General features: G+C 35.9%; 1 protein-coding gene across 7 annotated transcripts in view; it reads right to left on the bottom strand.

Moving 5' to 3' along the window:
* DNAH8 (dynein axonemal heavy chain 8) overlaps positions 1–26453 on the bottom strand; it is a 333661-nt gene that overhangs the window by 288559 nt on the left and 18649 nt on the right. For all 7 annotated transcript variants that reach the window (XM_042938633.1, XM_042938632.1, XM_042938634.1 and 4 more), the window contains exons 5-10: positions 24577–24661; positions 21311–21462; positions 11379–11568; positions 10740–10903; positions 5195–5371; positions 4045–4158 (exon numbers count right to left, since the gene is read on the bottom strand). In XM_042938633.1, the coding sequence (XP_042794567.1) occupies positions 4045–4158; positions 5195–5371; positions 10740–10903; positions 11379–11568; positions 21311–21462; positions 24577–24661 (882 nt within the window). The remainder of the gene's footprint in view (positions 1–4044; positions 4159–5194; positions 5372–10739; positions 10904–11378; positions 11569–21310; positions 21463–24576; positions 24662–26453) is intronic.

Genomic DNA, 26453 nt, shown 5'->3' with positions numbered 1-26453 from the left:
AATAAAATTTTTTAAATTACTAGGATGAAAAGAACACCAGAACTAAAAGATGTGAAAATTCTATAAATTTAAACAAGTCTTTTGAACCAAGAAGTTGAAATTAGTACACCTAAAAATCTAGAGAGCTTGATAACAATAAAAAGCATTGTACCTTTCTTCCAAGTTTATTTTTTATAATGAAGAGCTTTAAATAATATAGAAAAGTACAGAGAATAGTATAATGATCAGTTATATCCATCACTACACTTGACAAAAATTAATGTTTTGTTACATTTGTTTCATCAATATCTACTTGCAGGTAGTCCTCCTAGAATAGACTTTAAATATATGTCTATTTAATATTTGAATCTTCAACTCTTGTGAGTAAGCCCAAATGCATGTGACATGTGATAATTCTGATTTTTCTTAGAATAGATTTTAACTGGGGCGCCTGGGTGGCTCAGTCGGTTGAGCGGCCGACTTCGGCTCAGGTCACGATCTCACGGTCTGTGAGTTCAAGCCCCGCGTCGGGCTCTGTGCTGACGGCTCGGAGCCTGGAGCCTGTTTCGGATTCTGTGTCTCCCTCTCTCTGACCCTCCCCTGTTCATGCTCTGTCTCTCCCTGTCTCAAAAATAAATAAAAATGTTAAAAAAAATTTTTTTTTAAAAAGAAATAGATTTTAACTGCACATGCTATAAAGCTGGGGAATCAAGTCACTGAGCTCCTGAGTGAGCCAAGTAATGGCCATAATTCTCTATTACCAATTTGGTTTGTTTTACTCATGATCATATGCACACAAACACCTAAAAAGTGATGCAAAATGTTCTAATGTGAAACGGATTTTTAAAAGGTCCCCAGCAGAAGTCCAGTTGCTGGTACTAAAGGTGTAAATAAGCTGTAAATAAAACCCATCATCTCTTTATGGAATCAATTCCAAGACTGCTCCTGGAAGTCTTCCTATTCTCTCTCATGGTGCTTTCTGGTGGAGAATAGATTCCTGCATGGCCGTAAGAACTGTCCTGACCAAGGCTCTCAACTCTACATTTTTCCCTCCTCACCTACATTAAACTCCTTGGTTAACGGAACCATCTTGGAATGGATATGAACCACCCCTATACATATCTATCTTCTCCAAATCCTCTTTCCCTGACTCCAGGATGAAACCAGCATTGACCTTTCCCTAAAAAGTTTGGCCAACCAAACCATATAGCCAATGGCAACATGTATGTGGAAGCTTTGACTATGTCTTCAAAAATTAGAATGGAGAATGCTGAATATGTATATCAGACACTAATATAAATTATTTTGAAAGCATTTTAACTTAGAGAATAACTTGAAGAAGCAGCATGGAGAAGTAGGAACAAAAACAAAGCAAAATGCCAGAGTGCTAGATTCAAATTCAGTCTCATGACTTACAATTGTAGAAATGCTCAAATTCTATTCTTCGTTTTTTTGTTTTGTTTTTTTTTTTGTTTTGTTTTTTTTTTTTTTATTTATTTATTTTTGGGACAGAGAGAGACAGAGCATGAACGGGAGAGGGGCAGAGAGAGAGGGAGACACAGAATCGGAAACAGGCTCCAGGCTCCGAGCCATCAGCCCAGAGCCTGACGCGGGGCTCGAACTCACGGACCGCGAGATCGTGACCTGGCTGAAGTCGGACGCTTAACCGACTGCGCCACCCAGGCGCCCCTATTCTTCGTTTTTAAAATGAGGACTGTTTTGCATACAGAATGAAAATGCATGGAAAGTATATATTACAATGCCCACAGTAAAAGGCCAGGGGTTTTCAAGACTGTAGACACCTTTAAAAACACAATTGCCTGAGGAACTCTCCTGGCTAAACGTGATGCACAAAAGAGGCAACACCCAGCCAAAGTTGGGCAACACTGCCATAAGTTCTCAACAAATATTAGTTTCCTTGACTTCCCCTCTCTACTAAAGAAAGGATAAAATGTACCATGCTCTACATCAGGTTCCCAGAACTTATGGATTTATAACTGGAATTTTATACTCATTGACCAACATCTTTCAATTTCCCCCACTTCTAGCCCTGGCAACTAACGTTCTATGAGTTAGTTACCATGAGTTTGGCTTTTTAAAATTCCACATGTAAGTGAGATCACACAGTGTTTGTCTTTCTCTGTCGTACTTACTTCATTTAACATAATGTCCTCAAGGTCCACCCGTGTCACAAATGGCAAGATTTCCATCTTTCATATACATATCCACTTATCCAGTGATAGACACCTAGGTTTTTTCCATATCTTGGTTATTATGAGTAAGTAATACTGTGATGAACATGGGAGTGCAGATATCCTTATTTCATTTACTTTGAAAAGATACCCAGTAGTGGAATTGCTGGATCATATGATAATTCTATTTAATCTTTTGAGGAGTCTCCGTACTGTTTTCCATAGTGACTGCATCAATTTACATTCCCACTAACAGTGGACAAGGGTTCTTTTTTCTCCACATCCTTGTTATCTTGTTTTTTTGATGATAGCCATTCTAATAGCTATGAAGTGATATTACATTGTGGTTTTGATTTGTACTTCCTAATGATTTGTGATGTTGAGCTTCCTTTCACGTTCTCATTGGTTATTGGGATGACTTCTTTGGGAAAATGTCTCTTCAGTTCCTGCCCATTTTTTCCATTATATTGTTTGCTTTTGTTATTGAGTTGTATAAATTCTTACATATTTTGAACATTGATTCCTTATCTGACATATGATTTGCAAATATTCTCTTCCATTCCATAGGTTGCCTTTACATTTTGTTAATACATATATACAAAATATATATATTATATAATATATATTATTATATATATTATATATTATTATATTATATTATATATATTATATATAATATTATATTATACATAATATATATTATAATATTACATATTTGATATAATATCCAAAAAGTCATCCCTAAAACCAATGTCAAGAAGTTTTTTCCCCATTCTTTTTTCCAGGAGTTTTATGGTTTCTTGTGTTACAATGAAGTCTTTAACCCATTCCAAGTTAATTTTTGTGAGCAATGTAAGATAGGGGTCTAACTTCATTCTTTTGCATATGATTATTCAGTTTTCCCAATACTATTTATTGAAGAGACTATCCTTTCCTCACTGAGTATTCTTAGCTCCCTTGTCAAAAATTTTTGACCATATATGTGAGGATTTATCTCTCTTGTTTCTGTCTGATTGATGTGTCTATTTTTATGCCAGTACCATAATGCTTTAGTTACTCTAGCTTTGCAGTATAGCTTGAAATCAGGAAGTGCAATGTCTCTAGCTTTATTATTCTTTCTCAGGATTGTTTTGACTAGTGGACATCTTTTGTGGGTACGTACAATATAAATTTCAGGATTTTTTTCCATTATTGCAAAAACTGTCACTGGAAATTTGATAGGGATTGTATGAATATATAGATGGCTTTGGGTAGTGTGGAAATTTTAACAATATTCATTCTTCCAATCCATGAACATGGGATATCTTTCTATTTCTTTTTGTAGTGCTTTGATATCAGGGTAATGCTGGTTGGGCACGCTCTCTTGCTCATTCCTGGATCATTCACCCTAGGGGAAGCAAGTTACCCTATGTAAAAACTCATGTGGTGTGCAACTGGGGCCTGCTAACAACCATATGAGCAAGCTTAGAAGTGGACCCTCCAACTATTAGTCTCCACTTCCAGTGAGACCACATTCCCAGCTAATAGTTTGTCCACAACTTCATGAGACACCCTGAGGCAGAGACACTCAAACTATGCTATGCCTGGATTCTTGATTTATAGGAACTGTGTTTTATGCGAATCAGTTCTGGGGTAATTTGTGATGTGCAATGGATTAATTAGTTTAATTCACAAATGAGATTATACTCATGATAATGTCAAATATTTAGATGTAGTTTGGAATAATAAATAAGTTTATAATTCATGATAGATGTATAACAGGAAAATATATCTTTTATATAATTTTTCTGCAGTATACATTTCCCAATACACATATATTAAGTTATTTTAAAATGAGTTATTTTTAAAAGTACACTTTAAAAAGCATACTTACTAGGTCATAGTTATAGAGAGGTTGACACACTTTTTCTAAAGTGTACAAATATCTGACATTATCTTTTGATTCATTTGCTGTATCTGTTATTCTTGCATCCAAATCACGCCAATTCTAGGGGAAAAAATGTATAAGAATTCCATGAAACATCCAAATATATCACTGTACTTAATTTTAGTCAAGAAATTCAGGGGGCACCTGGGTGGCTCAGTCGGTTAAGCGTCTGCCTGCAGCCCAGGTCATGATCTCACAGCTCATGAGTTTGAGCCCCACGTCAGGCTCTGTGCTGACAGCTCAGAGCCTGGAGCCTGCTTCAGATTCTGTGTCTCCCTGTCTCTCTCTCTCTGCCCTTCCCCCGTTTGTGCACTGTCTCTCTCTCTCTCTCTCTCTCTCTCAATATAAACATTAAAAAAATTAAAAAAAAAAAGAAATTCAGGCTATTTTCCATAATCATACATATACTAAAGTAGCTGATACTGAAATGTGATTGATACATCTGTTTCTTATATTATTCAAGACAAAGTTATCATAAACACCTTAAATGATTTACTAAAACTAAAGACTCATTCTGTTTGTAATTAACATTTTGTCTGTAGGCTTAAGCTGGACTTGCTTCTATCTGGAGTGACTTTTCTAGGTTAGTTATTTATAACATTGCATTATTTTGGGTCTTTGAAAAAAGGATATATATCTAGATAGACAGATACAGATATAGATAAATATAGATAAAATTTTTTAAAGAAAGAATACAGAAAAATAAAAGGACCCAGAAAAAATCAAACCAAACTGTGGACTAGTGGACATGAGCTATCTAACAAGAGCACATTTTTGTTTTTGACTTTCTATGTAGTTCTTTACCTCAATGAGCCTCTATTGATTCACAATTTCAAAAGCAACTTAAAAATAAATAGCAATCATTCCATAGTAGTATTGTCAAAATTGATACACAAAATATTGAGAAATAAGTCTTCATTTCTATACTTCCTTTTCCTCTTTGGGAAATAATTGTGGAATATGAGAGAGCCTCACTCAACGTTTAAAACTCTCGACACATGGTTCCAGTATATGATGTGAAGAAGCAGTTCAAGAAGGGTAATTTTCTAGTTGGTTTTCTGAAGCATATCAAATTTTAAAATAAAAGGCCTTTTACCTTTAACAGTTTGGAGTGTGCAACATTAAGCACATTTATGACAGCCTTACAACTTGGTCCTTTAATCTGTTCAATGATATAATTGAATTTGGCTGATATGCGTTTCCAGTGTTCCAATTCAGTAAGTGGACCTGAGTCATCAGCTTCCTTTCTCATCTGCTCACTCTCAATAAGTACCTGCAATTAAAAAAAAAAAAAATTCACGGAATTTAAGAATGCTACTTTCTTCTTTGGTAAAACCTCATTGTTTGTATCTTTTCAAAGGAAGCTAAAAATTTTTATAAATTTTAATTGAAGAATATTAAAAACTCTCAGCAAACTGGGACGCCTTGGTGGCTTAGTCAGTTAAGCATCTGACTTCTGCTCAGGTCATGATCTCATGGTTTGTGAGTTCGAGACCTGTGTCAGTCTCTGTGCTGACAGTTCAGAGCCTGAAGCCTGATTCAGATTCTGTCTGCCCCTCCCCCATTTGTGCTCTGTCTCTCTCTGTCTCAAAAATAAACATTAAAAAAAAATTAAAAGAAAAACTCTTAGGAAACTAAGAACAAAAGGGAACTTCTTTAACATGATAAATAGTATCTACCAAAAATCTATAGCAAACCTCATATTTAATGATGAAATTTTAGAAAATATCACTCTAACACCCAGGACAAGAAAAATTTGCCACTAACACCACCCACTACTATTCAATGTGGTAATGGAGGTCTCCAAACAAGAAAAGCAACCAAAAGGCATAAGAATTGGAAATTTAAAAAAAAAACAAAAACAATAATGGCAGTGTGCCTGGGTGGCTCAGCTGGTTGAGTGTCAGACTTGATTTCGGCTCAGGTCATGATCTCACGGTCATGAGATTGAACCCCACATCCGGCTCAGCACTAGGTGTGGAGCCTGCTTAAGATTCTCTCTCTCTCTCCTTCTGCCCTTCTTGTGTGCTCTCTCTCTCAAAAAAAATTGTCATAATCAAAGATGATATGTTTGGCTACATTTTTAAAATTCAAGAATATCTAAAGACAAACTTCTATAATAAGTAAAAGTGAACAATTCAGTAAGGTTACTGGATGTACACATAAATATTAATAGCATTTCTTTACAAGCCATATAGCAATCTGAAAATGTAATTTCTAAAAGAAGATAGTATTTGCTGTAACAAACAACAATGATCAGATATCTAGAGATTAGCAAAAGATGTACAATATCTTTGTGGATAAAATTAGAAAACTTACTTTCAGCATACAAAAGAAGACCTAAATAAATGGAGAGAAATACCATGTTCATGGATGGAAATATTCAACCACATAAAGGTGACAATTTTCTCTAAATTAATGTATACATTTAATGAAAACCAATCAAAATATCAATAGAGTTTTTCAGAATACTTGAAAAGCTAGTCTTAAAATTAATTTGGAAGAATAATTAACCAGAAATAACCAATGCAATTTTGAAGAAAAATACATAAAGGGACTTGTCATGACAAATGTTGACTTAGTAAAAAACTACAGAAATGAAAGCAGTATTACATGAGTGTAAAACCCAAATAAGTAGACCAGTGGGATAGACAAAGGGATTTAGAAACTTTATATATTACAGAGTGATATTAAAAATTTGTCAGGAGGAAACAATGGGCTATTAAATAAACTTTGGGAACAATTGGCTAACTATATGGAAAAAGGCAAAATTAGATTCCTACTCCACATACACAATTAATTCCAGATGGATTACAAATCTAAATATTAAAAACAAAATGGCAACACTTTTAAAGAAAACATAGGAGATGAGGGGAAAATGATGAAGTAAGCATGGAACTAAATATCATAATTGTCAAGAAAATGGTTACCACTGGGGAAAGAAAAGGGAGTTAAAATTGGGAAGAGGGATGCATGGGGACTGTTAGGTGCTGGTAATGCTGCTTCTTAACTTGTGCAAAGGTTACATGAGTGTTCATTTTACAACAATTTGTTTCTTTTATGGTATTTATTTCTGTAGATTTCACTAATATTTAAGGTAAATAAATAACTCAGGAGAATATCTACATAATATTTAAGTAGAAAAGAGTTTCTTAAATAAAATACAAAAAGCACAATGTTCCTACCACTGGAGGTAGCTAAAATGAAGCTGGATTACAATTTGTAACTAATATGTTTACATTAAAATATAAAACTTTCACATGACTAAAGACACCATACCAAATGAACATGTAGGACACAATGGAGACCAACAAAGTTAACATATGGAAAATATTATTTAAACTCCAGCAACTTGGTAAGATATCATCAAGCAATCTGAAATAAAACTAGGTGAAGGATGTGAACAGGCAATTCAACAAAGAGAAAACTTAAATAGCCATTGAACACATTCAACCTCAATAGAAATCAGAGTAATACAAAATAAGGTATCATTCCACACCCAACATACTGACAAAGATTAAAAATCTAATGATCCAAGTGCAACAAAAGATTTGAAGAAATGGGAACTCTCATATGCTTCTATAAAAATGAAGTAAGTTAATATAACCACTCTTTGGAGGGCTATGTAATAGCCAATAAAAAAAGCCATATGCTATTGCTGTCAGCAATTCCACTGAAAAACTCTAGAACCTGTGCAAAGGAGATCTGAACAAAGGTATTAACTGAATTCTAAAAATTAACTGAATTTCTAAAAATAGAAACAACTGTCTTTCTGAGGGAATGGATGAACAAATCTCTCTACCTCCTTAAACAGGATACTAGACATGACTTAAATGTATCTTAATGTCTGAAAATGTATATAATAAACTGATAGGAACACCAGACAGTAGTTAAGTGAATAATTTAATTTATTTGTACCAACATAGATGAAAGAGAATGCTAAATGAGAAAAAACATAAACTGTGAAATGATATTATAAATACCAATTGTATAAAGACCTTAATCACAAATATATATTCTGTATTTATATATATACATAGTGTATACATATAATTTTAATATATATAATTTAAAGCTTATAAATATGAAAATGCAATAAAAGTGTAAAACTTTCAGGAGAATGAGAGACAAAAACATCAGGATAGTGGTAATATAGAGGGAAGGAAAGGGATGGGTTGGAGGCTTTCATGAAAATAAAACAAGATCTGAAGTAAATGTGGCAGAAAATAAAACAGATCTGAAGTAAAATGAGAATCTATCTATTTAATCTCAATGGTAGTTTCAGGGGTCTTTGTTATATTGTTTTCTGTACTTTTTATGTTTATAGCTTCACATAACTCAAATTGTGATGGAATTTTTAAGAATACAAAGGAAGTAAAATACATAGTTGATTTTTCAGACCCATGAAGGTTCTTTCTTCACTCCATGAAAGTTATTTGCTTTTAATTTTAACCATTCTGTATAGAACTCTTTCCTAATCCTATCACAAGCTTCCTCATCACCTTAAATAGAGGACACTAGACATAATTTAAATTTCTCTTAACTGGCTGAAGGTCTATCTAGTTTGAATCACAGAATTAAAGAATGAAAATTCTTGAAATTTAATTCCTGTTACAACATGTTTCGCAGATAGATACCAGCCTCAAATTGGGTACTTTCAGGATGCAGTACATTCTGTATTTGTGTGTATGTGAAGAAGGGATTCTGTGAGAAAATTATCCTGATTTCAAGATTAAAAATCTCTCTCCTTGCAGCCACCACCTGGTCTTCTGCCATTTAGGGCCATACACTGCAAGTTTAATTTCACATGAAATCCCATCAAATATTTGAAGATATCATGACCTCCTAAACCCCCCTCCCACCCACTCCCAGGTCAAATATCTCCATGTACTTTCCTTGAATGACATTGTTCATATCCTTGGCCTATTTTTTTTCAATGTTGCCCATTTCTTAATGATGTAAAGAAGAGCTTTACATATTATGGATACTCTTTGTTATATATGCTGATTATATTTTCTCCAAGAAAGTTGTTTTTTAATTTTGCTCATGGTAATTTTTGACATATGGAAGTTAGTAAATTGTTTTTATGTAGTCAAATATGTCAGTTTTTTCTTTCATGGCTTCTGAGTTTTGTACCTTAAGAAGATATCAATAGAGCCCTATGTTGTGTTCTGATTCATTTATAGGTTTTGTTTTATTTTTCACATTACTTATTTAGGGTTGCTTTTGTTCACTCACAGTGTTTTTGAGATTCATCCAATTTGTCGTGTGTATCTGGGTTTTTTTTTTTTTTCATTTTTAGCTTTCAAATTTATGTTTATAATTTATCTTGACTAATTTTTGTGTATGACAAGGTCAATGTTTATTTTAGATGTCATGGTTCAGATGTTTATTTTAAATTAAAGATCTCTCCCATTTCCTGCATTGATTCTACTTAATTGGAGCCATTTGCTGCAATTGCCCAATGTGATTTTCTTATTTCAACTTGTTAAACCTCCCTAAATCTCAGCTATTTTCTTTTGCTTCTTCATTTTCATGAAAGAAAATCTATATTGATTGATTACAATAATTGGGGGGATCTCCTCAGCCATTGTGTAGGACAGAGCCCGATTTCCACAATGGGTTACAGCTCCCCCTTCCTCCAGCGACATAGTAAGTGGGTACAGAAGTCCTGCGGTGCTCTATTATCCACTTCAATTTCCTAGTGACACCTGGAACAAATTCTGTGACCAGCACTCCAGGCCCTGGTGGAGTTTCCAAAGTCCTCCAATTTTTCCATTCCAACTGCACCTCCTTTCTTCTAACATAGTTCTAAGAGAGGTAAATTGAAAGTGCTTTTTTCTAGCTTTTACTCAAGATTTTTTTTTGCCTTAGTCTTCACTTGACTGAACGTTTTCTTCTCTAGCTCCACTGACCTGTGCTCATGAACTAGAGATCCGTGAGTTGGCTCCTAGAGGCCTCTTTCAGTTTAGAGCAATTGCATAGTGCCTGATTTGGGGCAGTATGGGTAATGTAGGTTGGCGCCTCTCAGAATGTTAACATATGCCCCGTTCTTATTGCTGCTTTCCCTACTGCCAGAGAGAATTTATTTGGCCAGAGAGTTGTGGTAGTGACATGAATGAGCCTAGTTTGAACATCTTTGTCAACATAGACAATTCCATTGATCAACCAAGAGGTATTTATTTAGTGTCTAGCACTGTGGCTATAGTTGCTTCATTGTATCCTCTTCTTTTCTCTTATGAAGAGTATAAACTATATATAAAGTATTGGAATGAACACTGGCTATTCCTGATTCCTCATTTTTTTCATTCTCAACCCATATGGTTATGGTTCCTCCTTAAGAGTGAGACATATTTAAAATATTTAAAATATTTTTAGATATTTAAATATTTTTACAGTATTTAAAATATTTTTTAAAAATATCTAAAAATATTTAAAAATATTTAAAATGTTTAAAATTAAAATTGATTTTCAGTGGCCCCCAGAAAACAATGATTTTGCACTGAGGTCAAGAATAAGCTGAGTTTCATAACCAAATCTGCAAGATTCCTCTTCCCTTTACTTTCAGGGACACAATGCAATGGCTAGGACACAGCTGAGAGCTACAACTCATATCTGATGTAATACTTGAGTTAGCTCACCTGTTCGATCTGTTTGTACCATGTCATCAGCACATCCTCTAGCTGACGAACCATTTCTGAATTGCTGGCTGCAGCTGTCACTTCTTCAAAAGTATGCAGTTTGGAAAAATCGACATTGTCTACCTTCTTTAACTTAACTGTGCCCTCAATACTTACTCTAGCACCTAAAAGAGAAGAAATAATATTGAGAAGAGGTGTTTAATGTCAATGTGTGGTTCCAGCTATAATTACTCAAATGTTAGAGAAACATAAATACAAACTGATTGTTAGATTGTGACTTGGTTATTTGTTAATAATATGTATTTTAATAATATGAACTAATAAAGTTGTATATTTTTGAAAGAGCTAATAATATAGTAATATTTTTAAATATGGTGGAATTTTTCATTAATAACATAGGAATAGAATCTGCTTGCTACAATGGAAAAATTTTTTAAAATATATCCTACTCCTGCAAAGATCCCCGGAAATGAGAGGTTCTAACGATTTGATTTCTTACTTCTAGGTCTCATAATTATTTTGAGTAATACTTTCTTTTAAGATGGAATGGTTTTCCTCTAAAGCTTATCTTTAATAACAGATCTTACAGTTAATCTGCTCATTTTCAGTAATGTACTAAACGTTAAATTTTGTACTTACCATCTAAAAATGAAAGGTATCTGTTGATGGTTTCGGTGAAAATGTGTTTTTCAGATTCTCCTTGCTTGGACTGATTTAGAGCACCCCAATTATTTGTTGCAAGAATAGCTGGCACAAATATACTTGACAGCATATTGCTAATCCCAGGAAGGATTCCTGTTGATGCATCCAGTACAGTAAATAGCACTTCCTGAAAGGGTGGTGTTCAAATGTTATATGCTAATCCCATTAAAGAGCTGAAAATCATAACCTATTTTTCATTACATTAAGCGTAGGCAATACTTTCTATATATTAGGAAAACTTAGGCAGTCATGGAAATTAGAGTTCTAAAATCAACAAATTTATATTCTTCCCCCATTCTAACCATTCCCATGTGTGTTCATCAAGGCGACACTTTCCTCAGTGCTTTACTTTCAACATAGGTAAGGAGACAACCTGGAGCCTATACAATGTGGAGGAAATGAAGCTGAGCCTTCTGCATAAAGTTCTTAGTGGAAAATTGCCCTGTCCCGGGAAATGAGACTAGAAATACTCAATCAGAGTAAGGAAAGAGCAATGAAATTAGCCCTCTGCCCAGAATTTTAAGTGGAAAAACTGATCAGTCTCAAGAAATAAAATACACAGAAATCAGAAGTCTAGCATTTATGAGTGTGACATTTCAATTAATACAATTTAAGTGACATGGACATCCCAAGCCAAGAAATTAAGATAAAAAAACTTGCCAAAAGCCACTACATTTCTTTTTAACTGTGAGCGTATGGCAGTGAAGACTACAACAGCTACAAGTACAGTACGGTGCCACAGCCTTGATTCGTGCTAAGGAGTCACCAGTCCTTCCTACTACTGCTTCTGCACCATTAGTCAAATGCCAACACAGTAAAAAGGGCAAATGTCTTAGTATAATGATAAAAATACATTTTGACGTTGCACGTTCCATGAAAGGGTTTAGGGAACCATTATGAGGACCACTGATATACCATATGCTCAACTGCGATTGGTTTTACACAGTTATAATGGTGTAAACAAATACTTATCTAAGCGAAATAGTATGTTATAGTTATATAAGAACAAAGGGATGGAAAATGGCAGGAGGGGCATAGGATAAAAAAGAGCTAAATCTTCATCTTCCACAGAAAAAAGTCAATAAGTAATGTCTAATCTGGCAAAGGAACAATCAGAGCACACCATTTAGAGATATGGAGGCAAATGAAAGAATCTGTTGAGAGATTAATGGTTGCTCCTGGAGAGTGAGATAGACTTAAGTTTTCATAACAAGACTTACAGAATTTCTTCCTTTTTTAAAACTGCATACCGGGGTGCCTCAGTGGCTCAGTCAGTTAAGCGTCAAACTCTTGATTTCAGCTCAGGTCATGATCTCACCACTTGTGAGACTGAGCCCCGCCTCTGGCTCTGCACTGGCTGCACCTTTTCTCTCTCTGTCCCTCCCCCCGCTGGTGTGCTTGCTCGTGCTCTCTCTCTCAAAATAAATAAACATGTTTTTCAAAATTGCATACAACTGTGACAAACATAAAAACTCACTTATAAAAAAGAATGAGTTGTTACAAACAAGTTGAAGGGAGAATTACTGAAATGGAAGACACACTGGGGAAACACGTGCACATGGTTGGAGACATCATGGTGAAACTGTTTGAAAGACAAAGAACAAAATCAACTGAAAGAAAAGACAGATCACCTATGAAGCACATTTACAGAAGAGGCTTAATCAGCCACAAGAGATACCAGAAGACAATGCAGTATCTACAAGGAGTCACAGGGAAATGATTCCCAACCTAGACTTGAAAACCAAGCTAAACAACCTCTCTTAAAGCCATTTTTTGTCATAAACAGAAAAGGAGAAAAATTAGGGTGGATTTGTTACTTAGCAAGATAAGAATTTCCTAATATTATAATTTAGTCTCACAACAATCCTGCAAGGTGGGTATTACTATTTCCAAGTTAATAATGTAAAAACCTAAGTCATAGAAAAGAAAAGCAACCTGTCAAGGAACACTCCACTGGTCAGTGGTGAGGGTAGGTGACAAATTTGGGTCTATCTGAATAAAATTGCTGTTTTTCCCATGTCATCAAGCTGCCTTCCCAGGACTAGATAAGCACTAGATAAGTCTTTCTAAACTATTAAATAGTTAAAATATTAAGTAAAGAGGAAATTAAAATAACTAATACTCAAAATTATGTGAACAACATTAAATTCTTTCCCAGTAAATGGAAGGATGGAAATTATTTGCACACCATCTAGAAGAAATGGAATTTTCATGAATTGTAAAAGCAGTGTCTAAAGGATAAATATCACTTCATTCTACTATAGTAATTTCTCAGTTATCCTGAATACATGAATACATTTTCTTGGAACTCAAATCAGTCCTATATACAGAAAGGAGAGAAAGTAAAGTAAAAGTGTAACTATGGTAATACATTCAATGTTTAACTACAGGCTGGTGATGTCAACACATGGTAGAATAAGATGTCCTTTGTTTCTGTCCCCTAACAAAAAACAATAATTTGGTTTTTATCAATGGACAAAAGTGGCTTTGTGGGAGCTCTGGGATCCAGCACCATATGTCAAGGAACTCAGGAAGAGTCTCACCCACCATGCATCAGAGAACAGGCATCCAGACCTCAGTCTAGGTGTGAAACCTGCAGTGGCCATGAACCAGCTCTAACCCCTCTCAGACACTGTCCTAGAACCCCATGGAGAGCACTATTAATCACCCATGGACACAAGAGCCTTTGTGGAAGTCCAGATTTCCAGAAGAGAAGTTCCTTCACACAGTTGAAGTAAAAAAATATGAGTTTGAGTGCACAGGATAAGGTAAGAGGAAAGACTTGACTTTATCCACATCACCCCTCCCCCAAGGCTGCACAGCTTAGGACCAAGGGAGATCTTCTCAGCCTTTAATTTCTCCTGTAGGGGCAAATGAGAGCATGTAAGTGAGCATCCAGCTTCCCCGGCTATGTAGGATGCTGCCAAAGAGGCTCATTTCTCTCCCACCCCATCCAGAGTACTAAATCATGAGCTACATGGCTAGGGGACGGGGGGGGGGGGTGGGGGGGGTGGGCATAAACAAGCTGAGAGAGTGGCAGATAAGACTCTAAAGGAAGGCGCTAAAGGGAAGCAGATACTACTAACTCCACCACAGATTCCATCAAGGAGCCCACCACCGGAAGCCCAGCATGGCCACTGGAAACATCTGGCACATGGATTCCCCAACTGGCCCATGGGCGCCCCCAGCTCTCAGCATGCCTCAGCCACACAATGCCCCCTACCCTGTGGCTGGCTCCCCATGCATGCTCCTGATGGCAGCAGTGAGAGCATACTTTGGCAGATGGCTAGTGACTACATGAAGAAAGCCAGCCCAAATTTGTTGGCTAGGGGGGAGATCACAAACTTGAGCTTTAGCATCACCTTTGGGAAAACAAAAGGGAGGTTGTCAACTTGGTGCACTGCAGGATTGAGAGAAGGCATACAAGCTTAAGAATTCCTCCACAAAAGGGATAAAGAAGTGTAGAGCAGGTTTATCCACAGAAGGTCTCTAAGAGCCGCAGAATCACCAACAGGGCTGAGGGAAGATATTTTTCTCCCAAAGATGGTAAAGACCAGGGGACATGACTACTACATCAAAGGCAAAGACAGCAATACAAAACTTTAAGGAATGTGATACCACCAAAGGATCACAATAATTTTCTAGCAACCAACCCCAAAGACATGGAAATTTGCAATTTACATGATAAAGAATTCAACAAAGCTGTTTTAAGAAAACTCAGTGAACTACAGGAAAACACAGAAAGATAATTCAATGAAATCATGAAAAAAATACATAAACAAAACGAGAGATTTAATAGAGACAGAAATCGTGAAAAAAGAGCCAATCAAAAATTTTGGAGCTGAGGAATACAAAGAAATGAAAAGTGCAACAGTGGTCATCAACAATAGAATGGATCAGGCAGAAGAAAGAATCTGTGAGATAAAAGACAGGAACTCTGAATTTATTCAGAGGATAACAAAGAAAAAAGAATGAAAAACATTAAACCTGTGTGATCTATGGAATATCATCAAAAGCACCAATCTGCAAATTATTGAAGTTTTAGGAAAAGAAGAGAGGGAGAAGGGGAAAGAAAGCTTATTTAAAGAAACAGTGATTGACAAAAGCCCAGATCTGGGGAGAGATTTGGATATCCAAGTTCATGAAGCTCATGGGTCACCAAACAAAACCAACTTAATGAGATCCTTTTCAAGACACATTATAATAAAACTGCCAAAACTCAAAGACAAAGAGAAAATCTTAAAAGTAGTAAGAGAAAAAAAGCTTGTAACTTAGAAGGGAACCCTCCAAGGTTGCCAAAACAGATTTCTTAGCCAAACCCTGACAAGCCAGGAATGTGTGGAACCATATATTCAAAGTGCTGAAAGAAAAAAAATGCCAACCAAGAATACTCTATCTGGCAAAATTACCCTTCAGCAATGAAGGAGAGAGAAAGATTTTTTTAGACAAACAAAAGCTGAAGTAATTCATCACCATGAGATCCACCTTACAAGAAATGCTGAAAGGAGTTCTTTAAGCTGAAATGAAAGGACACTAATTATTGACATGAACACATATGAAAACATACAATACCCTAAAAAAGGTAAGTATATAGTCAAATTCAGAATACTCTAACACTGTAAATATGAGTGGTGTTGTCCATGTAGCTCTAGTATAAAAGTTAAAGAATGAGTGTAATAAAAATAACTATAGCTACAAAGTTTGTTAATGAATATACAGAATAAAAAGAGATACATTGTGACATCAAAACATAAAAGGGAGGAGTAAGAGGATAGAGTTTTTGCATACAATTATTATCAGCATAAAATAAAGTGTTATAGCTATAATGTCTTATGTAAGCCTCATGGTAACAGCAAAGCAAAAATCTAGGGTAGATTCACAAAAGATTAAAAAGGAAGGGAACAGAGCGTACCACATGGAAAAACACCAATTTACAAAGGTAAGTAGAAACAGAGGGAAAAAGAAAAAAAAAAAATGGAAGTATGAAACAACAAAAAGCAATCAATATATAGCATTAGTAACCCTTTACATATCAATAATTATTCTAACTGTAAACGGATTGAATTCACCAATCAAAAAACACAGAGTGGCTGCATGGATACAAAAACAAAACAGCTATATTCTGCCTAAAACAGACTGACTCCAGCTTTAAGAACAAACAGAGGCACAAAGTGAAAAGAGAAAATAAATATGCCATGCAAATGGAAACGAAAAGAAAGCAGAAGTAGCTATACTTATATCAGACAAAATAGATTTTAAGCCAAAACAATAACAGTAGACAAAAAAGGTTATTATACAATGATACACAGGTCACTTTATCAAAAAGATAAAGCAGTCATAAATATATATGCACCCAACAACAGAGCACCTAAATACATTAACCAAATGCTAACAGATCTGAAGGGAGAAACACACAACACAATAACAGTAGAGGACTTTTAATACCCTACTTTCAACAGTGGTTAGTTCATCCAGACAGAAAAGAAACAAGGAAATATTTTACTTGAACTGTAGTTTACACCAAATGGACCTAATAGACATATACAGAATATTCCACCCAATAGCAGAAGAATATATTCTTCTCAAATGCATGTGGAACATTTCCAGGAGAGATCCTATGGTAGGCCACAAAACAGCAAATTTAAGATGACTGAAATCATACCAAGTGTTTCTTTTTCTAGTCACTATTTTATGAAGCTAGAAATCAGTGACAAAAGAAAGAAAAACTAGAAATTTCACAAATACGTGAGAATTAACACACTTCACACAATCAGTGGGTTGTGTTTCTTTAGAAGAAATCTAAAGGGAAATTAAAAATTATCTTGAAACAAATGAAAATGGAAACATAACATACCAAAACCTATAGGGTTTGGGATGCAGCAAAAGCAGTTCTAAGAGGGAAGTTTAAGCAATAAATGCCTACATTATAAAAGGAAGATATTAAACAACCTAACCTTACAATCAAGGAACTAGAAAGAGAAGAACAAACTAAGCCCAATGTTGGCAGAAGAAAGGAAATAACAAAGAAAAGAGCAGAAATAAATGAAATAGAGATCAGAAAAACAATAGCAATGATCAACAAAACTAAAAGCTGTTTTGTGAAAAGATAACCAAAACTGTTAGGAAGAGTAAGAAAAAAAAGAGAAGACTCAAATAAATAAAATCAGAAATAATAAAGGAGACATTAGGACCACAGAAACACAAAGGACCGTAAGAAACAAATATGGAGATGCCTGGTTAGCTCAGTCTGTAAAGCATGCAACTCTTGACCTCAGGGTCATGAGTTCAAGCTCCACATTGGGCATAGAGATTACTTAATTTAAAAAAGAAAGAAAGAAAACAAAGAAACAACTATAGACAACTATATTCACACTAATTGGACAACCTAGAAGAAATGGATTAACTCTTGGAAACATACCATCAACAAAGACTGAATCATGAAGAAACAGAAAATCTGAACAGACCAATAACAAGCAGAGATTGAACCTGCAATCAAAAACCTCCCAACAAAGAAAAATCCAGTACCAGATGGTTTCACTGGTAAATTCTACCAAACACTTAAAGAAGAATGAATGCCAATCCTCCTAAAATTCTTTCATAAAATTGAAGAGGGAACACTCTAAACTCATTTTACAAGGCAAGAATCATCCTGATACCAAAGCCAGATAAGCACACTAAGAAAATTACCAATATCCCACTTACCAAAAGAACAATATCCCTAAAAAAGAGATGCAAAATTTTCAACAAAATACTAGCAAACCAATTCGACAGCACATTAAAAGCCTCATACATCATGACCAAGTGAGATTTATCCCTGGGATGCAAGGATGGTTCAACATATGCAAATGAATAAATATGATACACCACATTAACAAAGTGAAGGATAAAAAGCATGTAATCATTTCAACAGATGCAGAAAAAGCATTAGACAAAATACAACACTCTTTCATAATAATAAAAAAAAACTCTTAAGAAATTGGGTACAGAAGGAACATACCTCAAAATAATAAAGGCCACATATCACAAACTCACACTTACCAGTGAACCAGCAGTGAAAAGTGGAAAGCTTTTTCTCTAAAAGAGAAAAAATAATGGGAAAAGATAAGGGTGCTCACTCTCACCTCTCCTATTAAATAAACACTGGAGGGGTGCCTGGGTAGCTCAATCACTTAAGCATCCAACTCTTGATTTCAACTCAGGTCTTGATCTCGTGGTTCGTGGGACTGAACCCCACATCAGGCTCCAGGCTGACAGTGTGGAAGCTGACTGGGATTCTCTCTCTCCCTCTCTTTTTGCCTCTCCCCCACCTCTCAAAATAAATAAATAAAACTTAAAAAAAAGATAAACACAACACTGGAAATCCTAGGCAGAGCAATTAGAAAAGGAAAAAATATATATAAGTCATCCAAATTAAAAAGGAAGGAAAATTACCTCTGTATACAGATGATATAATATTGTAAATAGAAAATCCTAAAACACCACCCAAAAAACTGTTAGAAAAATTGCCAGTAAAGTTGCAGAGTACAAAATAAACAAACAGAAATTAGTTATGTTTCTACATATGAAGGACAAATCATCTGAAAATTAAATAAAGAAAACAATCCCATTCACAATAGCATTGAAACTAATAAAATTCTTAGGAATAAAATTAACTAAGGAGGTGAAAGATCTCAAAACTATGACATTAATGAAAGAAATCAATGATGACAAAATGGAAAGATATCCCATGTTCATGGATGGGAAGAATAAATATTGTTAAATGCCCACATTACCCAAAGCCACCTATAGATGCAATGCAATCTCTATCAAAATTTTAATGGTATTTTTCCCTCAGATAGAAAAAGCAATCCTAAAATTTGTATGGAACCACAAAAGACACCCAAGAGCCAAAGTAATCCTAACAGGGAAAAAGAAAACCAAAACTGAAGGCATCACACTTCTTGATTTCAAACTATACTGCAAAGCTATAGCAATCAAAACAATATGATACTTGACATAAAAATTGACACATGGGCCAATGGATTTGAATCAAGAGCCTAGAAATAAATCCACACATGTACACTCAACTAAAATTTGACAAGAGAGCCAAGAATATTCAATGAGGAGAGGATAGTCTTCTTCAATAAACACTGCTACGAAAACTGGATAATTAGATGCAAAAGAATGAAATTTAACCTCTATCTTACACTATTCACAAAAATTAACTCAAAATTAACTGAAGACTTAACCATAATACCTGAAGCCATAAAACTCCTAGAAATAAACATAGGGGAGTGCCTGGATGGCTCAGTCAGTTAAGTGTCTGACGCTTGATTTCAGCTCAGGTCATGATCTCATGGTTGTGGGATTGAGCCCCATATCAGGCTCCACACTGGACATGATATATGTTCCATCGTGTATATATACCGTACCTTCCTTATCCACTTATCCACAGTTGTACACTTAGGTTGCTTCTATATCTTGGTTATTGTGAATAATGCTGCAATGAACCTGGAGATGAAGATATCTCTTTGAAACCCTTATTTCATTTCCTCTAGATATATATCCAGAAGTGGGATTTCTGGATCATATGGCAGTTCCATTTTTAATTTTTTGAGAAACCTCCATACTTTTTTCCATAGTGGCTGTACCAATTTACATCCCCACCAATAGTGCATGAGGGTTCCCTTTTCTCCACATTCTCACCAACACTTATCTCTTGTCTTTTTTTTTTTAAGTTTATTTACTTATTTAAGTAATTCCTACACTCAACCTGGGGCTCAAACTCATGACCCTGAGATCAAGAGTCCCATGCTCCCCTGACTGAGCCAGCCAGGTGTCCCTATCTCTTGTCTTTTTGGTGATAACCATTCTAATGGGTATGAGGTGATATCTCATTGTGGTTTTGATTTGAATTTCCCTGATGATTATTGACTTTGAGCATCTTTTCATGTACCTGTTAGTTATTTGGATGACTCTGAAAAAATGTCAATTCAGTTCCTCTGCCCATGTTTTAATTGGATTGTTTGTTTGCTATTGAGTTGCACAAATTCTCTATATATATTTTATATTAACCCCCAATGAAGTAGATGGTTTGCAAATATTTTCTCCCATTCCATAGGTTGCCTTCTCATTTTATTAACTTTTTTTTTGCTGTGTTGAAACTGTTTAGTTTGATGTAGTCTGCTTATTAATTTTTGCTCTTGTTGCTTGTGCTTTTGGAGACATAACCAAAAAACCATTGTCAAGACCAATGTCAAGGAACTTTTCCCCTATGTTTTATTTTTTTAATTAAAAAATTTTTTTTCGAGTTTGGGGGATGGGGAGAGGGACAGGGAGAGAGAATTATTTAGCCATGAGAAGGAACGAAATCCTGCCTGTAAGACAACATGGATGGATCTGAGGTCATTATGCTAAGTGAGATAAGCCTGACAGAGAAAGATAAATACTGTACAATCAGACTTATGTGTGGAATCTAAAAAAGTTGACCTTATAGAAACAGAGAGTAGGATATTGATTACCAAGGGCTGTGGGGTAGGGGAAATCAGGAAATGTTTGTCAAAGGATACAAACTTCCAGTTATAAGATGAATAAGTTTGGGGGATCTAATGTACAGCGTGGTGATTATAGTTAATACTGTAATATATACTTGAATGTGGCTAAGACAGTTCATCTTAAATGTCATCACCAAAAACAAAAACAAAAAAAGGTAATTATGTGAGATGATGGAGCATTAGCTAATGCTACAGTGGTGATCAGTTCACAAAAGATAAGTGTATTAAATCAACATGTTATACAGCTTAAACTTACACAATATTCCATGTCGGTTACATATCAATTAAGCTGGAAAAAAACATTTAACCATATATTTGGAAAAGATGTAAACATACCTCATGAATACTTTTAACATTTATAGCAATATCATTGTGACAGCGAACAAAAAATATACACAATCCTTTTAGTTTCTCGGGGGCTGCGTTGTCTATATACAATCTCATCATTTTTGCCCCTTTGGTTGCTCCAGCAATAGTTCGACCACATTCTGAAAACAAAAATCAAGAACTTAGTGTATGATCACATAACTGATCAAATGTGATAAATTACCATGGATCATACACTGTGGTTTCTTGCTTTACTTTACCGTAAGCAATTTTTGATATGATTGTGGAATAATGGGTTTTTTTGTCTACAAAAAGATATCAATAATTGAAATTCTTAAAGTGCAGCCTCCTCAGTTTTCTTTCCCTGAGCTCTGCACTTTTCTCCCTTCAAAGTCTTCACACAAACTATTCTATCCCATCTCCAACCCTCTGCATCTCTATTCCTACTCACCTTTCAAATCTCAGCTGAAACACTAGCTCTTGGAAGCCTTCACTGACTCTGCAGAGAAGATTTAGTCCCCTACTAACTACACTCATAGCACCCAAATTATGTTAAATTCTTCCTCAACCTGGTTTGGATGAGAATCATTTAATTTTATTTTTTTATTTTTTTTTTAACGTTTATTTATTTTTGGGGCAGAGAGAAACAGAGCATGAATGGGGGAGGGGCAGAGAGAGAGGGAGACACAGAATCTGAAGCAGGCTCCAGGCTCTGAGCCGTCAGCCCAGAGCCCGACGCGGGGCTCGAACTCATGGACTGCGAGATCGTGACCTGAGCTGAAGTCGGACGCTTAACTGACTGAGCCACCCAGGCGCCCAAGAATCATTTAATTTTAAAAACTATTAAAAATATAATAATTTTGTTAGATGGTTGGTTGTAATTTTTATTTTACTTATTTTTTATTTAGATTCAAGTTAGTTAACATATAGTATAGTATTGTTTTCAGGAGTAGAATTTAGTGATTCATCACTTACATACAACACCCAATGCTCATCTCTAACATGAGCACCCTTCTCTAGTGCCCATCCCCCCCATTTAGCCCATCCCCCCCCACCTCCCTTCCATCAACACTGTTTGTTTTCTATAGTTTAGAGTTTCTTATAGTTAGCCTCCCTCTCTGTTTTTATCTTACTTTATTTTTCCCTCCATTCCCCTATGTTCATCTGTTTTGTTTCTTAAATCCTACATATGAGTGAAATTGTATATTTGTCTTTCTCTAATTGACTTATTTCACTTAGCATAATACATTCTAGTTCCATCCACATTGTTACAAATGGCAAGAGTTCATTCTTATTGATTGCCAAGTTATATTCCATTACATATGTATATATATACACACACACACACACACACACATTTTCTTTATCCATTCATCAATCAATGGACATTTGGGCTCTGTCCATAATATGGCTATTGTTGACAGTGCTTGGTTGTAATATGGAAAAGCAAAATCAACAGTCTTCCTATTTACAACAACAACCAAATTTAGAATGTGATATAAAAGAAATTTTAAATTTTTCTCAAAACCATGAAAATCGTTTTTCTTCCCAGCCTTCCCTCCTTTGGGTGTGGGGGATTCTTTCTGTCCTGTGATTCTGGAAGACACCAGTGTCAGAGCCCTGTGGGGGAAATGCAAACCAGATAAATTAAACTCTCTGCAAGAATATAAATTCTGATTGGAGACACCAAAGGTAAAAGGGGATTTGAGAAACGTCAATACAGTGATGAATCCTAAAGAAATTGCCCTGAAATCTGTGTAAATGCTCTGTTCTTGTCCTTCCCAAGGCCTAGTGGTTCAACTAGTTCTAAATTTTGTGAAAAACCAAACTTTTTTTTTTTTTTTTTTTTTGCTTATATATGCTTGAGTCTATTTCTATGGCCTGCAACCAAAGAACCCTGATACACAGTATGTAGCAATGTAGAGCTCAATTGCTCATTCATGGAGGTTGGTACTCTACCCCTAATAACCTCCCTCCCCTCCTTCCTTGATAAGAAAACCCACTGTCTCCTTTAGCAATGTATACATTCCCAAAGAGACAACTGCTTTCTCAACCTCCCTAATCCTATGGTTGTAGTGTAACACAGTTCTGGCTGATAAGACATAAGATAAATTTAGGCTTTCCTGATAAAGGGGAGCCTGCTTCAGATCTGTGTCTCCCTCTTCCTCTGCCCTTCCCCTGCTCACACTCTGAGGCCAGCAGAGTGAATGCTATCATGGGCTGTAATCATAATTGCAAATTAAAAATTCATTTATACATTTTACAAATTATACATACATATATATTCATATCTATCTATATCTAGATAGATAGATAGATAGATAGATAGATAGATAGATAGATATAATGGAATAAAAGGTTTACTTCTAAAGGAATAAGTAGTGTGAACTTCAGAGAGGGAATCTGGTTTCAGAGATACTGGTTTTCAATCTGGAATACTAGGGCAGGCATGAGGTATGAGCCTCACCTAAAGGCAGCAGAGGAGAAAAGTAAGAAAGAACCAATAGAAGGGACAATCCACAGGATTTCAAAGATAAGTAGTCTAAGACCAAAAGGATGGCCCTAGTTATTAACACAACAGTTTCACATCCTGACGAAGGGTTAATTATTTCGGGAATACTGTGAATAGTAAGGGAAGCCAGATATTGTGACAGCTGCAGCAGACACAAGATGCTGACCCAGGACCACAGGGACAGCTGCTGAGTTCTCATGTGGTTTCACAACTATTACTAGTTATCTGAAAACCTGTGTGCAAAATGGCTCCACCTGTTTGAGGGAGAATGCAATTAAATTCTAGTGAAAATGTGCACCCCAGGAGATACCAGTGACTTCTAGAAGTATATTTTCTCCTTAAATCATTATACTAATGCCTGAAATACATATTTGGACTGAAAATGTATTGTTTTTAAGACACTTTGGGGCGCCTGGGTGGCTCAGTCGGTTAAGCGTCCGACTTCGGCTCAGGTCATGATCTCGCAGTTCATGAGTTCAAGCCCCACGTCGGGCTCTGTGCGGACAGCTCAGAACCTGGAGCCTGTTTCGGATTCTGTGTCTCCCTCTCTCTCTCTGACCCTCCCCCGTTCATGCTCTGTCTCTCTCTGTCTCAAAAATAAACGTTAAAAAAAAATTGTTTTTTAAGACACTCTGTTTTCCACACATGAACTTCCGGTAAATTTTCTATATGAATAAAGGATTGTCTATGCATAAGAGAAAAGATATGCTACACTTTAACATTAATTAACACTCAGCACATTGCCCTCGTAAAACATCCTTACCAATACCAGGGACATCTCCTTCTTGGTACAAAAATTTCAATGTCTTACAACCGTCTTTCATAAAAAATTGAGCAAATGCGTCCAGCTGTTAAATAGAAGAGAAAATGATGATCAATACATGACTGGAGAACTACAAAAAAATGAACCAAGCCCTGGGCTAGGCATTTTACATACCTTCATCCTCATCATTTTGCAGACTGAAAAAAACAAAAAGAAGCTCAAAAATTTTACTCAAGATACATAGTGAGCGACAGGTACATCAGAAGCAGGATTAGAATTCAAACTAATTTAACTCCAAAATTACCATGAGATATATGGTAGATTCTATGTCTGAACCCCATTAATGATCTACAAATATAAGTAGGCAACCACTTACCTGACCCTGCCTCACAGAATCTTACAGGAGTAAATGAATGAGCCCAACTTCAGGTAAATATAAAGAACTATGATTAAAACAAACTACTCTTAAAAGCTGACTTGGGAAACAGAAAACTTGCCTTATTAACTAACTTGGTGATCAAAATTGGGTTTTTTGACCAATTATTTGAGTAATTATGTTTTCAGCACTTGTAATTTGACCCATACTGTAGCCAAACTAGTGTAAAAACAAATTATTATAATGAGAGTGTCCCATATTTATGAGCATGAAGCTCGTATTTAATTACTTTTAAGTCAGCGTAACATCTATGTAAGTGGAAAACTAAATAGGTCATGTAAACAAAAACCCTCACACATCAATTGGGAAATACAAAGTTACTCAACCCACTTCACCCAGTCCATTGATTACATACATAAGTGTCTCTCTTGGGCAGTGGGTTTCTTTTCACTTATTGACCATGTGTGGGAGGTATCCCAGATCTCACAAAGCCTCTACCCCTAGGACAATGGTTCTCAAACATTAGTGTGCACCAGAGAAGCACCTAGGGAGCTTTTAAAAGACACAGAATGCTGCAGGGCCCCTGGGTGGCTCAGTGGGTTAAGAGTCCAACTTCAGCTCAGGTCATGGTTCGTGAGTTCGGGCCCCATGTTAGTCTCTGTGCTGACAGCTCAGAGCCTGGAGCCTGCTTCAGATTCTGTGTCTCCCTCTTTCTCTGCCCCTCCCCTGCTTGCTCTCTGTCTCTCTCCCTCAAAAAAAAAAAAAAAAAATACAGACTGCTAACCCTGAGGACTTGCATTTCTAAAAAGGTCCAGGTGATGTTGATGCTGCTGGTTCTGGGACCACATTTGGGAACCACCGCCCTAGGAAACGAAACAGAGCCACAGAGATGTACAAAATTCTAGCCCTTCATTTTCTATTCTTCCATCTCACACATCAGCTTGACTCTTGCATAATTATAATCTGAAAGATACGAAAACTGTCAGCACAGCTATCCTTGCCAAGTTCCATAAATTCTTTCTTGCTCTATCTGATTTTATGACCCATCAGATTTGAAAGCATCCAAATTCTCAAAAGTAGAGCTCATACTTGTGATAAAAAGGCATCAAAATATCCAATGCAACAAATTCTTGGTTTTTAGACATACTGTATTCTGAGACCAGCAGAGTGAATGCTGTCATGGGCTGAAATCACAATTGCAAATTAAAAATTCACTTATACATTTTATAAATATTTCATCTGAGATCACCACAGCCTTGCACTAAATAAGGGTGGCATTATTATGCCGCTCTTGCAGAAGACAAAAACCAAAGCTAAAAAGAATTTGAGTGAAAAACCCAAAGACACACAACTGCAAGTTCAGAACCTGGAATTGGGTGCCAGCCTTGGGCAACCAGAGCTGCGCTCCATCCACAGAACCACAATGCTGTTGCCTTGACTCTGTCATGTAAGCCAGCAAAGCAAGATAGTCTGTGATTATCCTGAGCAGTGCTGAATGAAA

The sequence above is a fragment of the Panthera leo genome, chromosome B2, assembly GCF_018350215.1.
Source record: "Panthera leo isolate Ple1 chromosome B2, P.leo_Ple1_pat1.1, whole genome shotgun sequence".
NCBI classification, from domain to species: domain Eukaryota; kingdom Metazoa; phylum Chordata; class Mammalia; order Carnivora; family Felidae; genus Panthera; species Panthera leo.
Note: the sequence above shows the minus strand (reverse complement) of the source record. Positions and strands in the feature narration are given on the sequence as shown.